Raw genomic sequence first — 16,911 nt, forward strand, 5'->3', positions numbered from 1 at the left:
CATCCTTCATCCTTATACCCTGAAATCTAAGGGATGCAGAATTGAACAAATCTGGCTGGACAACATAAAGCATCATCAAGCCTTGCTCTTTGCAAAAACTGCACACTATGGCAGAATCACAACGCAATGCAAAGATAACCCCTGGTTTTTTTTCTGCACCACAAAACAGCTCCTTAAATCCCATGTCCTTGCCCTCACCACTTCACTTCCAACAAGTGTAATAAGTTAATGGACTTCATTGGAGTAAGATTGAGACCATCCATTCAGCTGCTTTTGTCTCATTCCTTTCTAGCCCAGTAAAGCAAATCTATGCAAAGTCCTCCCTCCCCATGCTTGAACGCATAACTCTCTCTAGTTTCTCTCCTATCTCTGCTCAAGTCTGCTCCAAGCGTACCTTCTCCACGAGGCACACCTCTTGCTCTCTTGGCCCTGTTCCCAACTAAACTGCTGATTACCCAACTTATCTAAGGAAGGATGTCCTTGCGATAGAGGGAATACAGTGAAGGGTTTACCAGACAGATTCCTAGGCTGGCGTAACTGATGTATCAGGAGAGATTGAGTCAATCAGGACGATATTTGCTGGAGTTTGGAAGAATGAGGGCGAATCTCATAGAAATCTATAAAATTCTAACAGGATTAGATCGGGTTGATGCAGGAAGGAAATTTTCAATGGCGGGAGAGTCCAGAACCAGGGGTCACAGCCTAAGGATACAGGGGAAACCATTTCTTACTGAGATGAGGAGAAATTTCTTCACCTATAGCGTGGAATTCACTACCACAGAAAGCAGTTGAGGCCAAAACAATGTATGTTTTCAAGAAGGAGTTAGCTGTAGCTATTGGGGCTAAAGGGATCAAAGGATATAGGGGGAAAGCAGGAATGGGTAACTGAGTTGGATGATCAGCCATGATCATAATGAATGGCGGAGCGGCTCGAAGGGTCAAATGTCCTCCTCCTGCTCTTCTTTTCTATGTTTCTATATTCTTCTTATTTCCCCTCAGGAGAGCTAATATTATTAATGGATCCTTCTCGAGTACTGTCCAGCTCTCTTTAAAATTTGTCATCATCCCCTCCCAAAAAAGAACTCTTGATCCCTCTGTCCTTGTAAATTATTACTGCACCTCAAACATCCTTTTCATCTCCATAGTTTCTTGAACCTGTTGTTGCTTCCCAAATCCATGTCCATCTTTCCGGCAACACCAGATTTGAAATACTTAAGTCTGGTTTCTGACTCTGAACAGCACTAATCAAAGTAATGAACGACACTCATTGTGACTGTTACCGTGGGGCTCTACCACCCTTCATCCTTGCTGAGGTATCTATGACTTTAAGAAATTGACCAAACTCTCTTCCACTGCCTCTCCTTCATTGTTCTACTTTTACCTATCCAGTCTTATCCAGAGAATCTCCTACAATGACTTATTTTTCCATTCCTTCAACTTCTAACATAATAATCGCATATTGTCACAAGTGGGCTTCAATGAAGTTACTGTGAAAAGCCCCTAGTCGCCACATTCTGGCGCCTGTTCGGTACGGGAATTGAACCCGGGCAGCTGGCATTGTCCTTCATTACAAGCCAGCTGTTTCGCCCTCTGTGCTAAACCAACCCCATCGTCTCCCATTGTTTTATCCTTAGTCACTTCCTATGTCTCATCTACGTGCTGTCCCTTGGCAATGTCATCCAAGGACACCATGTCAGATTCCACAACTACCTTGAGAATATCCAGTTATAAGAACAAAGAACAATACAGCACAGGAACAGGCCCTTCGGCCCTCCAAGCCTGCACCGATCACCTGTCCTATCTCGACCAACCGCCTGTATTCTTCGCTACCATCTGTTCATGTGCCTATCCAGATAAGTCTTAAGGTCGCAAACATATCTGCCTCAACCACCTCACTTGGCAGTGCATCCCAAGCCACCACCACCCTCTGTGTAAAAAAAAACTTCCCCCGCACATCTCCACTGAACCTTTCCCCCTCACTTTGAACTTGTGCCCCCTTCTAATTGTCATTTCCGCTCTGGGAAAAAGCATCCAACTGTTCACCCTATCTATACCCCTAATAATTTTATAAACTTCTATCAGGTGGCCCCTCAGCCTCCATCTCTCGAGGGAGAACAATCCCAGTTAATTCAATCTCTCCTCATAGCTGATTCCCTCCATACCGGGCAACATCCTGGTACACCTTTTCTGTACTCTCTCCAAAGCCTCCACGTCCTTCTGGTAGTGCGGTGACCAGAGTTGGACACAATATTCCAAATGTGGCTGAACCAATGTTCTATATAACCAACATAATTTTCGAGCTTTTGTACTCGATACCTCGTCCTATGAAGGCAAGCATGCCATATGCTTTCTTCACCACCGTTTCTACCACTTTTAAGGATCTGTGGACCTGCACACCCAGATCTCTGTGTGTCTCTGTGTTCCTGATGGTTCTGCCATTTATTTTATAGCTTCCACCTGAATTCGATCTACCAAAATGCATCACCTCGCATTTGTCCGGGTTAAATTCCATCTGCCATTTCTCTACCCAATTGTGCAGCCTATCTATATCTTGTTGTATTCTCTGACAATCTTCATCACTATCTGCAACTCCTGCAATCTTAGTATCATTCGCAAACTTGCTAATCAGACCCGCAATGTTTTCTTCCAAGTCATTTATATATATTCCAAAGAGCAGAGGTCCCAGGACTGATCCCTACGGAACACCGCTAGTTAAGACCTCCATTCGCAAAAACACCCTTCCACTGCTACCCTCTGTCTTCTATGGTCCAGCCTGTTCTGATCCATCCAGCTAGTTCACCCCTGACCCCATGTAATCTAATCTTTTGCACCAGCCTGCCATGAGGGACCTTATCAAATGCTTTACTAAATTCCATCTAGACAACATCCACAGCCCTTCCCTTGTCAATCGTTTCTGTCACCTCCTCAAAACATTCAATTAAATTAGTGAAATTAAATTATAATCTCACCACTAACACTCCCGGTCTCTGCACTGCCTCTGTAGTGTCATGCTGCTTGTCCGATATCCAGTCCTGATATGCTAAAATTTCCTTCTATTAAAACATTGGGAAAATCAAAGTCATTGTTTTCAGCCTCCATCGTGAATTCTATTTCCTCACCCCCAATTCCATCCTCTTCCCTGGTCGTACTCTGAGACTAAACCAGACTGCTCACAACTTTAGCATCTTGTTCCTCCCTGACCTCACCTAGCATCTCATAACCCATCCAACACAGCCTACATTCACCTTGATAATATCGCCCATTTCTACGCCTGCCCCAGCCCGTCCAGTGTTGAAAACCTCTGATCTTGTTTACCACCAACTCAATCATTCCAGTGCCCTCCTGTCTGCCATCCTATCTTCCAGTGACTATAATAAACTTGATCTCATTAAAAGCTCTGCAATTTTTATTCTAACTCGCACCATGTCACATTCAGCCATCACACCTGTCCTCGGTCACCTACACTGACACCAAGTCTGCCAGTCCCATTGACTTTCAGATTCTTCTGCTGTTCTGAGGGACAGAATTAATCTCCACCTGGAGATGTAAGGATTAATCAAGGGCAGTCAGCATGACTTTCTCAAAGGTAGATCACGTCCAACAAATTTGATTGAATTTTTCAAGATGGTGACTAGGTGTGTAGATGACGGCAGTTGATGTAGTCTCCATGGACTTATGTAAGGCTTTTGACAAGGACCCACATGAGAGACTGATCAAGAAGATAAGATCCCATGGGATCCAGGGCAATTTGGCAAATTTGATCCAAAATTTGCTTTGTGGCAGGAGGCAGAGGGTGTTGGTCGAAGGATGTTTCTGAGACTGGGAGCCTGAGTCCAGTGGTGTACCGCAGGGATCGGTGCTGGATCCGTTGTTGTTTGTAGTGTACAATAATGATCTATATATAGAATTTACAGTGCAGAAGGAGGCCATTCGGCCCATCGTGTCTGCACCGGCTCCTGGAAAGAGCACCATACCCAAGGTTAACACCTCCACCCTATCCCCATAACCCAGTAACCCCACCCTACACTAAGGGCAATTTATGGACACTAAGGGCAATTTATCATGGCCAATCCACCTAACCTGCACATCTTTGGACTGTGGGAGGAAACCGGAGCACCCGGAGGAAACCCACGCACACACGGGGAGGATGTGCAGACTCCGCACAGACAGTGACCCAAGCTGGGAATCGAACCTGGGACCCTGGAGCTGTGAAGCAATTGTGCTAACCATCATGCTACCGTGCTGCCCATCTATCTGTCTAGATGGGAATGTGGGTGGTGTGATCAGTAAATTTGCGGATAACACATAAATTGGTGGCGTGGTAAATCGCGAGGAGGAAAGCCTTAGTTTACAAGGCGATATAGACGGGTTGTTCAGATGGGCAGAACTGTAGCAAATGGAATTTAACCATGAAAAGTGTGAGGTGATACATTTTGAGGACTAACAAAGGCAGGGAAGACACGATGAAAGGTAGGACACCAGGAAATACAGTCGACCAGAGGGACCTTGGGATGCATGTCGATAGGTCCCCGAAGACAGCAGGACAGGTAGATAAGGTAGTTAAGACATTTGGGAGTCTTGCCTTTATTCACCGAGGAAGAGAGGTTATGATGGAGCTGTATAAAACACATTTTAAGCCACAGCAAGAGTACTGTGTACATTTCTGTAGGAAGAATGGGCGGGATTCTCCCTTTTGGGGACTAAGTCCCCAAGTCAACCGGAAAACGGGCGAGAATCACTCCGGACTTTTTCCTCAAAAGTCCGGGATGATTCCCCGTTTTCCAGGGGGTTAGCAGGGCCCCGTCATTTGTCCTGCAGCTCTGGCTGCCCGAGGGGCTCTGCTGTACACGGCGGCCGCACATGCGTATGGCGACCCACCTCGGCGCGGGCATTGCTGACATGGCGGATCCACACAGTGGGCCCGCGCGGAGGACGGTAGGTCCCTCCCAGATCGAGATGGTCCACCAATCGGTGGCCCCCGATCGCGGGCTTGGCCGCCGCTGAGGCCCCCCCCCCCCACCGGAGTCAGATTCTTCCCCCCCCCCCCCCCTCCCCCCAACCAGGACCGCCACCGCAGCCATGGGTCCCAGCTCCCGCCAGGTGGTACCACATGTAATCCACGCCGGCGGGTGTTCGACCGGTCGACCGCGGAGAATCGCTGCGGGGGCCTGTTCCAATGGCCCCCGACCGGCGCTGTGTCAACCGCGCGTGCGGGCCTGGCGGGTCTGCGGAGTATTGTGGAAGCGCCGTCGTGCCGGTTTTCCGGCGTGAATGACTATTCTCCGCCCCCGGCCAAGCGCAATTCCGGTTCGGAGGGTCGGAGAATCCTGCCCAATGTGACTGCACTAGAAAGGGTGCAGAGGAGATTCATCAGGATGTTATTTGGGCTGGAGCTTTTCAGCTATGAAGAGAGGCTGTTAGGCTGAAGTTGTTCTCCTGAGAGCAGAGAAGGCTGAGGGGGAACCTGACTGAGGTGCAGAAAATTATGATGTAAATAGGAAGAAATATTTCCCTTAGTTGACGTGCCAATAACATTGGGCATATATTTAAGGTATTGGGAAGAGATTTAGAGGGGATTTGAGGAAATATCTGTTCACCCAGAGGGTGGTGGCAATCTGGAACTCACTGCTTCAAAGGGTCAGAGAGATTGGAACCCTCACAATGTTTACAAAACACTAAGATGAACACTTGAAACACCATAAGCACACAAAGCTAGGGACCAGCTGCTGGAAAATGGGATTAGGATAGGTGCTTGATTATCAGCATAGACACGATGGGCCGAAGGGCCTGTTTCCGTGCTGTAAAACTCTATGACTGAAGTGCGTCACTAGCTTCCCCCCTCCCTACCTCTGTGAACTCTTCCATTCCTGAAGCCCTGTGAGAAATCTGCGTTCCTCCAATTCTGGACTTATGCACTTCGCTTACGTTCCTTGCCCCACCATTGATGGCAATGTGTCCAGTTTCCTGAACTGTAAGCTCCGGAATCTCTGCGTCGCTTCTTCCTCTGAGATGCTGCGTCAAAACTAGCTCCGAGACCAGCTTGAGATCAAGCAAAATGTCTTAAGATCATGTTCATTGCTTAGTGTCATATCCTGGTAAGAAGTCTTACAACACCAGGTTAAAGTCCAACAGGTTTGATTCAAACACGAGCTTTCCGAAAGCTCGTGTTTGAATCAAACCTGTTGGACTTTAACCTGGTGTTGTAAGACTTCTTACTGTGCTCACCCCAGTCCAACGCCGGCATCTCCACATCATGTCATATCCTGTCTGCTCATGTTACCCCAAAAGAAAGACATGCATTTATATGGTACAATTCACAACCTCTACATACCACGAGTGTTTGGCAACCAATTAAATGTTCTTCTTCAAAATCGTGACATGGGATCTTTAACATACTCCTTAGAGGACCTCAATTTTATGTCTCATTCGGAACACAGCACTTGCAACCGTGCAACACCCTCTCAGTGTTGTGGAGGGGTGACAGCCTTGGCTTTTTTGTGCTCAAACTGTGGAGTAGGATTTGAATCCTGGAACCTGGTGACTCAGGGGTGACAGCCCTTCAATTGAACCACTTTTGAGGTGAAATAGTGGCACAGTGGTTAGCACTGCTGCCTCAGAGTGCCAGGGACCTGGGTTCGATTCCAACCTCGAGTCACTGGAGTTTTCACAGTCTCCCCATTTCTGCGTGGGTTTCCTCCCACAGTCCAAAGATGTACAGAATAGGTTGATTGGCTGTGCTAAATTGTCCCTTAGTGTCTAAATGGTTCGGTGGGGCAGGGCCTAGGTAGGATGTTCTTTCGAAGAGTAGGTGCAGATTCGATGGGACGAATGGCCTCCTTCTGCACTGTGCGGAGTCTATGATTATACTTGACACGTAAATCTGCCTGAACATTCCCAATAGAGCTGCCAACTCCACTCGGACCAACCCCAGCATCTCATTAATCCATCCAATCAGTAAGTAGCAAAACAGAAAATACTGGACAATCTCAGCAGGTCAGTAAGTACCAGTGTGCAGCATGGGTAGAGACTTGAATCGAGCGATATCATGGCCCACACTTGCCTGGAATTCCTTGTTCATGGGAACTAATTGCAATTCTCAATACACACCTGAATGCTTCACCCAATGCCTGTGTCTATGTATTTACATTGTTTATGTTTGCCCTATGTATTTTCTTTTCATGCACGGAATGATCTGTCTGAACTGAATGCAGAACAGTACTTTTCACTGCATATCGGTACATGTGACAATAAATAAATCAAATCCAATAGGTGCGTACCTCCAAAGAGGTTAATCACACCTGGCGTTATAAAGTAGACACAAGCTGATCGTTTGATGTGTCTGATGTTCTCACGAATGAATTGGGGTAATGTGGAAGTTTGTTGGCAAGGGTGTTGAAGAAAAAAAGGAATGCAATGCAAGGAGGGGGGCAGCACTGTGGTGGCCACTGCCTTAACACCGCTGGGGGTCCCGGGTTCGATTCCGGCCTCGACGGACTGCCTGCGCGGAGTCTGCCCGTTCAACCCGTGTCCGCCGTGGGCGTGGTCCTCCCGCTCCGCTCCTCCTCCCGCTCCGCTCCGCTCCTCCTCCCGCTCCGCTCCGCTCCTCCTCCCGCTCCGCTCCGCTCCTCCTCCCGCTCCGCTCCGCTCCTCCTCCCGCTCCGCTCCGCTCCTCCTCCCGCTCCGCTCCGCTCCTCCTCCCGCAGCCCAAAGACGTGCAGGTCAGGGGGGGCCGCCACGATCAACGTGCGGTGGGCCTGGGTCGGGCGCTTTTTCGGAGGGTCGGCGCAGACTCGATGGGCCCTAACGGCCTCCTTCTGCACTGCGGGGAGGAAAGGACCTATCCTTGGTGCCTCAACATGGTTCCTTGGTGCATTTGCAACTTGCCCCCAAATGGATACAGGCACACGTCATGGTTGGGGGTGGAGGGGGAGGGGTGAAGCGGTGTGACCACGCCCCCTCCCGGGAGGAGGAGGGGGGGAGATCTCGCGAGACCCGGGGGCCGGGCCGAGAGTAGGAAGCCGCCATTTTCTGAATAAACTCCAGAGAGGGGAAAACAAGGCAGAAATGTTAGTTTCCACCTGGCGCCTGAGGCCCGGCTGCTGACGAGCCACCGGCCGCTCGCGGGATTGATATTGTCTCTGATAGACGGCCGCCTCCCTCCCCCACCGCCCCCAGCAGCCGTCCGCCTCCGTCCCGCGGCGGCCTCCTCTCGGTGAAAGAAAGCCACCCGGACATATCATCGGTGCAGGCCCGGCTCCGGGCGCCGTGCGGGACACACACACATTGAGCAGCCCCCGAGCCGCACAGCTGCCGCCTGGTTCTCTTGTGGGGGAGGGAGGGAGAGGATTTTTTTCATGCTCGGACTCTGATCACCCCCCCCCCCCCCCCCCAATAAGGGGGAAGGAAAACAATTCCAGCTCCTTATCGATCAGGGCACCCCTCCCTGAGCTCCCCCCCCCCCCCCCCCCCCCATTGCCTTACACACACACCCACCCCCTTTAGCGTTGGACGACCTCTTTCCCATGATCGATCACAATGATGATAGAAAACCTCGACGCCCTCAAGTCGTGGCTCACCAAGACCCTGGAACCCATGTAAGTACAATAGTTTGCGCCATCCCAGTGTCATATATGTTTAAATTTCTCACCAGCTACTCCTGGGTCTCTTGACAAGTACAAGGAGTGTTGGCTTGGGCTGTTTGGAGGAGGAGGGGGGAGGGGAGGGGGGGTGCAATCGTTGATCCTAAAACTAGCTCAACTCCATGATTCGGCAGAGGTCTTTCTCTCGCCCACTGTACTTGTGCAAAACTGCTTCAGCGACCTGTCTTGTTTGCCCCATAGTCCCCCCCTCCCCCCGGACGGTGCGTTGTGGGGTTCGTACCTCCAACCGCGACAGCACATGGTGAGTGTTTTATGCGGCTGTCCTGCAGAGAGCATCCACATCTTGGGGTTCTCTTGAGTGAGTACCAGATGCTTGGTAGAGCATGCATTTCAGGGTTTTAAAAAAAATTAAATAAAATTGCATCGCCGCATCAAAACACACCGCAATCGCTGAAGGTTTTTGACTTGTCATACAGTTAGTCCGGATGCGAAAAGCACTCAAACTTAGGCAATTGTGAGGGTTGGCAAGCTTTCTTCGTCCTAACTTTTGCTGCAAGTGACAGTCATCACCCATAGCGCTGCGAAAGCATTACTAAATTACTACTGTAATTTGCACTTCACGACATTGAGGGCCTACCACTACACTGGTCACTGACAACATGTGTACCATTCCTCGTTGCTATTTAAAATCTTAATGGAGTATCTTCTGTTTTAATCAAAGATCTTTATTTATCAAAATGTAGCCATACTGTTTGAAAGTACAGAGTAATTGTTGAACCCGAAAAATAGGATAATTTGCGTCATGCCTTTTATTTCCCCCCCCCCCCCCCCCCCCCCCCCATTTCATTTTACGGAAGGTTTAATTTGTTAAAATTTTAGGTGGCTGCAGGTAAGTTTTAACTGTATACATTACTTTCAGTCTTCACTGTTTTATGTTTCCTTCTTGTGGCTGCTGAAGCAGACCAAACATAAATTATATTTCTACAGTAGAATTTGCAAAAAACAATCATTAAATATATTTTGGGGTTTAACACTATTTTTCATCCACTCCCAAGAACTGACAGTTCATGTATTTTTGTACTTTTGATTTGAAAGTGTTTTTTAAAATATTCTGCCGTAATGAATGCCACAGGTCTACAATATCTTCACCAAACATGTGTTTTTATTCTACTGAGGAATTGCAGAAAAAGAATGCAGTTTTTTCTTCTCCGTTGTCCTACCCTGTTCATTTCATTTCCTCCTGTGTTTCTTTGTAAACCCATAGAACACAATTCCGCTCCATGTTTCTGCTGACGCTTACAGCAAAACTGTCGGTAGGATTCGTGTACTTGAAATGGGCAGATTTTAACATGTGTAGCACCAAATTGTAAAACTAATATGAACTCCTTTACTGGGCATGACGCAGAAATCCAGTGACAGCTCACAAGATCTACAAAAGAAGTGGGTCACTGCTGCAGTAATGAAGATCAGGTCGTTTACAGTTACAAGTCAGCTGACACTGGCAAAACCAATTGCCTACTTGCATTCCTCAAAAGTTGAACTGTTTTCCAGTGAGGCAGAATGAGAGAAGTTTCTAAAAGAATTTTATCACACCAGACTACTAAAACTGATACGGGATGGAAAAAAACATGCACATATAAGGTTGTTAAAATACCTGGTTGATCTCCCGTGGCATTGCACAATAAATTGTGTGCTATCTGGCACTCTAACAATCTCTATTAACCAGAGTTCTGGTGCGAATCGTCACTACCAACCAGAAGCAATTGCAAAGTAATCTAGAACCTGTACCTATCTACGCCATTATTTTACACTTTAATCTACGGCATTATTTTATACTTTAATCTGTGTTTCATAACACTGTTGAAGATTTGGGAGTAAATAGAATGCTGTTCATTATTTCCCAAGTACTTGCATATTAGTTGAAGCTACAATTATTGCGCTGTATTTCATTAGTGAATGGAAATCCCTGTTAATCGATATTTCTGGTTATCTGGCATTAACTGGGCATTTCTCGTGCATGCTGGATAATGAGTTTACTGTACATGGCAAATTAGAGACTATGTTCTCGTGTCTCTCTCTTTTCTGCTTTTTAATTAGATTTTAAAAATTGGGCTATGGGCCTTCAATTATTCCCTTCCCACTCCCCAAACAAAATCCGTCACTAATGAACCATGACATGGACTGCAGCAGCTCATCAAGATACTTTGGCCATACCTACTTCTACTGTGATCTCTGCCACCCTTGGTGACAGTGCTATTCCCTTCCAAGTTCCTCTTCAGGTCTACATAGGATGGCATACATCCTATCCTAACATTGCTGTTCCTTTGTCACCGCCTGACGTAACTCACATTGTTGAAGGATCATTGCTGCAGAGACTTGAGCAGTTCAAGAAGGCTCACCAGCACCTATGCAGGGGAGCTAGGGAATGCGCAGTAAATAAGACTTGCGCACTTCATGCACATACCAAGAAAAAAAAGTGCTTTAAACTCTTAATTCTTATCATTGTTCTTTCATGCCACCCACCCCTATCTTTTATCCTTTTGATCTACCAGTTGAGCACCTATATCCTCCACTCCTTACTCCACAATTATCTTATCTTGAACCATCCTCCATTCTCACTCCCACTTGCTCCTTCCATTAGTGAGTGGCGATCAAAAGTAAATTCTTCACTTACCCTTATTTCCTTCTTTTCTGTTCGTTTCCCTCTGGGGCCTCATTCACTTTTATTTATATTAAGCATTTTATAATTTAGATCACTTAATAATAAGTATTTTGAGTGTCACGAGTAGGCTTACAGTAATGAAGTTACTGTGAAAGCACCTAGTTGCCACATTACGGCACCTGTTCGGGTACACTGAGGGAGAATTCAAAATGTCCAATTCACCTAACAAGCACATCTTTCGAGACTTGTGGGAGGAAACCGGAGCAGTCGGAGATAACCCACGCAGACACTGGAAGGAAGTGCAGACTCCGCACAGGCAGTGACCCACGCAGGGGATCGAACCCGAGTCCTTGTTGCTGTAAAGCAACAGTGCTAACCACTGTGTTACCTTACCCTTTCCTGGTTCCATTGCGGTGGGCTACTGATGCTGTACCATCTGCCATCAATTGCAAGAACCGTTTCCTTTAGATTAATGTCAGCAGAATTGAAGTCACCCTTTTGATTCTTGACGTAATCTTTATTATCGCAAGTAGGCTTGCATTGCAATGAAGTTACTGTGAAAAGCCCATAGTCGCCATATTCCGGCGCCTGTTCGGGTGCACAGATGTGAATTTAGAATGTCCAAATTACCTAACCGCACGTCTTTTGGGACTAGTGGAAGGAAACCGAAGCACCCGGAGGAAACCCACGCAGACACGGGGAGAGCGTGCAGACTCTGCACAGACAGTGACCCAGCAGGGAATCGAACTTGAGACCCTGGCGCAGTGAAGCCACAGGCTAACCACTGTGCTACTGTGCTGCCAGATTGTTTCTCCCCCCCCCCCATGAAAAACTTGAGCTTACTTGGTCACAATGGTGGGTTGGTAGCTTTATATGGTGTAGCCTGTGACATTTTTGTTCCTTTGCAATGAGTAAAGTGACACTTAGCTGAAGGAAAGCATCAGACTATAAGAAACAATTTGTTAAACCTTTTGAATGTAGTCCATGGCCTGATCAGATTGCACAATGGCAGAAAGTTAGAAAGTTAATTTGCTTTTTATTTTGCATTGCTCTTGAGGTGTTAGATCTCCTGTTTTATAATTACAGGAGTGACGCAGCACAAAGTTTATTTTCCTCTGGAATTGCTTACAGAAGTAAATTATATCTCCTGTGTGCAACTATCTTTGCTTTTCCATTAACCTTTGTGCCCTCCCTATGCTTGTCTCTCTTCTCGCTGGCTCTCACTTGTTGCTCAGTGTGTTCCTATTATGTCTGACTTGCCCATTGTTTCTGTCTTGAAACTCTGCCTCTCGGGTTCACTTTAACAGTAACAATGTGTTGGAGGCCGGCTCTGGGATTGGTTGGGAGAGGCTTTTGGAGCGGGCAGAAATATGCATGTTCAAGAGAAAGAAGTTAGGGGCGGGAGCAAGTGGCTATGACATTTGGCATATAATGCATTAGAAAGTGTGGCAGCAACTTGCTCACTGATAATTGCAGATGCAAACAAGATGCAAGTAATTCAATTATATTTATCACAAATTATTAAGTAACATTAATTTGCAAGTGTTACTTGGGATGCATTTGTCATATTATATTTGTTTACATTTGTGATGAATAGGGCAATGAAGACAAATCTATTGGCAAAACAATATTTAATGTCTTTCCTGGATAAAGCTGGCAACATTTTCTCATCCGTTCAACCAGATAAGTGTTATCCTAATGTGGCACAAGAGCTATTGTGATACCATTTAGACCATGCAACCAAAGAGAATCAGTGGGTTGGCTGTTATAACCAGAGTAATGGTGAAGCTGTTATTTATGCATACATGACCAGCAATTGTCTTGGGACATATCGGTGATTAAAAACAAATACCAAATGTTGCAATCCAAGTTCTTGCTCCGCTGTTAGCTTTTTAAAAATAAAAACCCTCACCATTGGTGCAAAAGTTGCAGTACTTGCATGGTGGATGCAAACAAAACCCACCATAGATATTTAAGGTTCGTAACTATGAAGTGTAAAGCACTCTTAAGAATAAATGTTATTACTGTTCAAAGGTAACTGAAAATTAACTATTGTTTGTGTGGAGGCTTATTCCTTCAGGTTGTGAATTCTTCTAAAAGATTTTAAAATTAAGTATTTTTTTAAATCAATCCAATCTTTCTTTCCCCCTCTTTCACTTTCTTCACCTCATTTAACGTTTTGATTTCACTAGCTTTTATTTACCCTTCTTGGTCATTCTGCTGTTTATTTCCCAATCCACAATGTTCATTTGTTATGTGAGGTGTCCTGTTCGCTCATACCCTGGTTCCCTCATTATGTCATTATCAACTTAGACCCTCATTAACCAAGCAGACAAAATTGTTTCGAGCTGAAAATCTTTTTGAACTAACTTCCCAAAGTCTATTAAAGAGCTTGGAGAGGGTTGATTAAGGGAATGCAGTTGATGTGTGCAAGGCCCTCCAAAAAGCATTTGATACAGTGCCACACAACAGACCTGTGAGCAAAATTATAGCTTATGGAATAAAAGGGACAGTAAGAACATGGAATTGGTTGAGTGAAAAGAAAAGGGTCGTCGTTAATGTATGTTTTTTAAGTTGGAGGAAGGTTTGTAGTGGAATTCCCCAGAGGTCAATGTTGGGACCCCTGGTCTTCCTGATGTAAAATTTCCTCAGTCTTGTTGTACAAGGCATAATTTCAAAGATTACGGAAGAATCGAAACATTGTGAGCCAGAACGCTATTATGGAACTTCAAAAAGAATTGGACAAGGTGGTGAAATCGGCAGACAGGTGGCAGATGAAGTTCAATGCGTAGAATTCTGCAAGGATGCAAGAGCAGAGAGACCTGGGTGTAAATGTGCAAAATTAATTGAGAAGTGACGGGACAGCTTGAGAGAGTGGTTAATATAGCACACAACATCCTTATTAATAAGGGCACAAGAACAAAGAGGTATATGTTGAATACTAGCTTGGCCTACTGGGCACCGCACGTGTGAATTACTCATTCAGAGAATCAGTCGGCCTTCTATGCTGTAATATTTCAGGGATTCTGAAGAGTGCGGGCTAAGTCTGACATTCAGGGCAGATGCTGTTTGATGCCCAGCTACAGCAATGTGCAGCCAGCCCATTGTTGATTTTGCTTTTCCCATGTTGTTAGTAGATACTGCCCATAATACACTATCTGTCCAATCACATTCACCTGTTATGCGGTTTACGCCAATTGAGCTGTTGAGTTTGAACTTTTAGCCTTATGTGATTATCTCTGGTCCAAAGTGCTGCAAAATAACTTTTGCTTCTGGAAACCAAAAAACAATCTTTCTCAACTGAGAAAATATTTAATTAGGCTAAGAAATGAGGTTTTCTATCTAATACTTAGTTCTTATTTAATTTCTTCCATTTTGAAAAGAAAAGTGTTGGATGGTATTTTTGCCATGGAATTTCTCATGTCAAGGATACCCGTGGAACACCGTCTGCTTAAATGGAAAATACCAAAATATATTGTATATTAATTTATATTAATCCAGAATGCGTTTAAAACAAGTTTATTTTTGTTTGTTTATCCTTTTTTTGCTCCCAATATTTAACCCCTTTATAATTCACAATATTAACCACAAGTATATTCGCGAACACTTTTTCAAAGTGTTGAAATCAATCTACTCTAGACCTCTAATTTATCCTTCAATGTTGTCACGAACCACATTGATGGTAGCTGCGAGGGTATCCCAGCTTGGAACACTAGATCAGTGTTCTTCAAACTTTTTTTTTCCAGGGACCCGTTTTTACCAACCGGCCAACCTTTGGGACCCAACCCGGCCGACCTTCGCGACCTACGCCGGCTGACCTGCGCGATCCACCATTTTCTCTTGCTTTGTTTGCTGCTGACAAAAATGGAGGAAATGGTTTTGGGTCCCTTTGGCCCTCGTACACGCTCCCCCAATGGAAACTGTTGGATGAAGGTGAAGTCTTCCGGTGTTGGAAAGTATGGAGTCTCCATCTGTCCAATTTCTGCATTTTTGTCCTGTAAAGTTTTATCAAATAAACCCCCCCCCCCCCCCCCCCCCCCCCCACCCCACCCCCTTGAACTTGTAAAACAAAAAGCTGCGGCCGTTTAAAAAAAAAAAGCGGCCGCACTGCACATGCATGCCCGTTCATCGGCGCACATGCGCATAGTTTTGCACATGAGTGCCAATGATCTGGCATGCCTGCGCAGTGCGGCCGCAATTATTTTACATGTTTGCGGCCATTTTGAAGGCCACTTGCAGCCGGCGTTATTAATAGCCGGCTGTTGCGCGCAGATTTGCGTGATCGGGAGCGTCGCGACAGATGGCTCCGCGACCCTCCTGACACCCGCCCACGACCCACCCGCGGGTCACGCCCGCGAGTTTGACAATGCCTGCACTAGATCACATTCCATCATACCGTGTTACATTTTGTGTCACTGCTGTTACTAGGCAGATTTCTACCTATGTTGGGCAGATCCATGACAAAGTCCAAAATTGTAACAAACATATCAAGATTTTCAAGGGATGTTTATTTTAATCAAGAACAATGAATGCTCAGCTGGTCACAAAATAAGTGTAAACGTTTTGAGTTAGTTTGGCTCGTCATCAGAAGAAAAGAGGAAGGATAGTGTTTGGTATTAAAATGTAGCTGTGAGAGGTTGCAATCAGATATAGTAACCGTAAAAACAAAATGACTTGTGTGGGAGGATTATTGCACTGAGGCAATAAATGCATTGGGATACATTTTTAAAGAGATGGTTTTAAGATGGAGGAGAAAGGTTGCAGTCTTAGGTTCGTGAACTTCATGTTGAATTCTGAGGGCTGTAACATGTCTAATCAGCAGATGAGATGCTGTTCCTTCAGCTTGTGTTGGGCTTCACTGGATCATTGCGCCAGGGCAAAGGCAGACATGTGGACATGAGAGCGGCGTGCTGAGTTAAAATGGCCAGCAGCAGGCAGCTTGCAGCCATGTTTGCAGGCGTAACAAGCGTGTTCCGCAAGGCGTTGCTTTTTGCAGTTTGCGTTCAGTCTTCCCGATGTAGAATAGACCATATTGGGAGCAGCGAATGCAGTGGACCAAATTGAAGGCAGTGCAAGTGAAACACTGCTTAACCTGAAAGGAGTGTTTGGCTGTCTGAGTTGTGAGAAGGTAAAGGGGAAGATCTTGCATCTTCTGCGATTGGCAATCACAGAAGGTGCAACACCTGCCCCTTTAACTCCACCCTCCTCACCATTCAAGGCCCGAAGCATGGCCCCAACCTTCCTCTTGTTTACCATTTTAACTCCGGGTATAAGGTAAGAGCCAAGCGGGCTCTAAACGTTAATTCTGTTTCCTTCCTCCCCCCGCCCGCCTATAGATGCTGCCAAACCTGCTGAACTTTTCCAGCATTCTTTATTCTTGTTTTAGATTGCAGTATCCACAGTATTTTGCTTATTTCGGATTATTTTAATCGTTGACTTTGAATTTATGATGGTATTATATTGAGATACACTTGAGAAAAAGTTTGCAATACAGGCAAGTTTTTCGGTGGTGCTTGCAATAATAATGGACAAAATGACATGGAAGTATGGCTGACTATGTAATCCGAATCTCTTGGTCTACTAGTACTCCAAGTTTATTTTTTTTTAAATCAGTGGTGATGATCAATATAACCTTATCACTGTAATTGT

The 16,911-nt window shown here is 45.7% G+C and overlaps 1 protein-coding gene across 5 annotated transcripts in view; it reads left to right on the top strand.

Moving 5' to 3' along the window:
- The window catches only part of rbm26 (RNA binding motif protein 26), a 92,232-nt gene that overhangs the window by 3,955 nt on the left and 71,366 nt on the right, over positions 1 to 16,911 (top strand). The window contains exon 1 of one of the 5 annotated variants that reach the window (XM_038817697.1): positions 8,448 to 8,594. The exons of the other annotated variants lie outside the window; for them this stretch is intronic. Within the exon in view, the coding sequence (XP_038673625.1) occupies positions 8,536 to 8,594 (59 nt within the window). The 5' untranslated portion in view covers positions 8,448 to 8,535. Of the gene's footprint in view, positions 1 to 8,447; positions 8,595 to 16,911 lie in introns of those variants that run through there. 5 annotated transcript variants of the gene reach the window in all.

The sequence above is a fragment of the Scyliorhinus canicula genome, chromosome 14 (genome assembly GCF_902713615.1).
Source record: "Scyliorhinus canicula chromosome 14, sScyCan1.1, whole genome shotgun sequence".
Taxonomy (NCBI): Eukaryota; Metazoa; Chordata; class Chondrichthyes; order Carcharhiniformes; family Scyliorhinidae; genus Scyliorhinus; species Scyliorhinus canicula.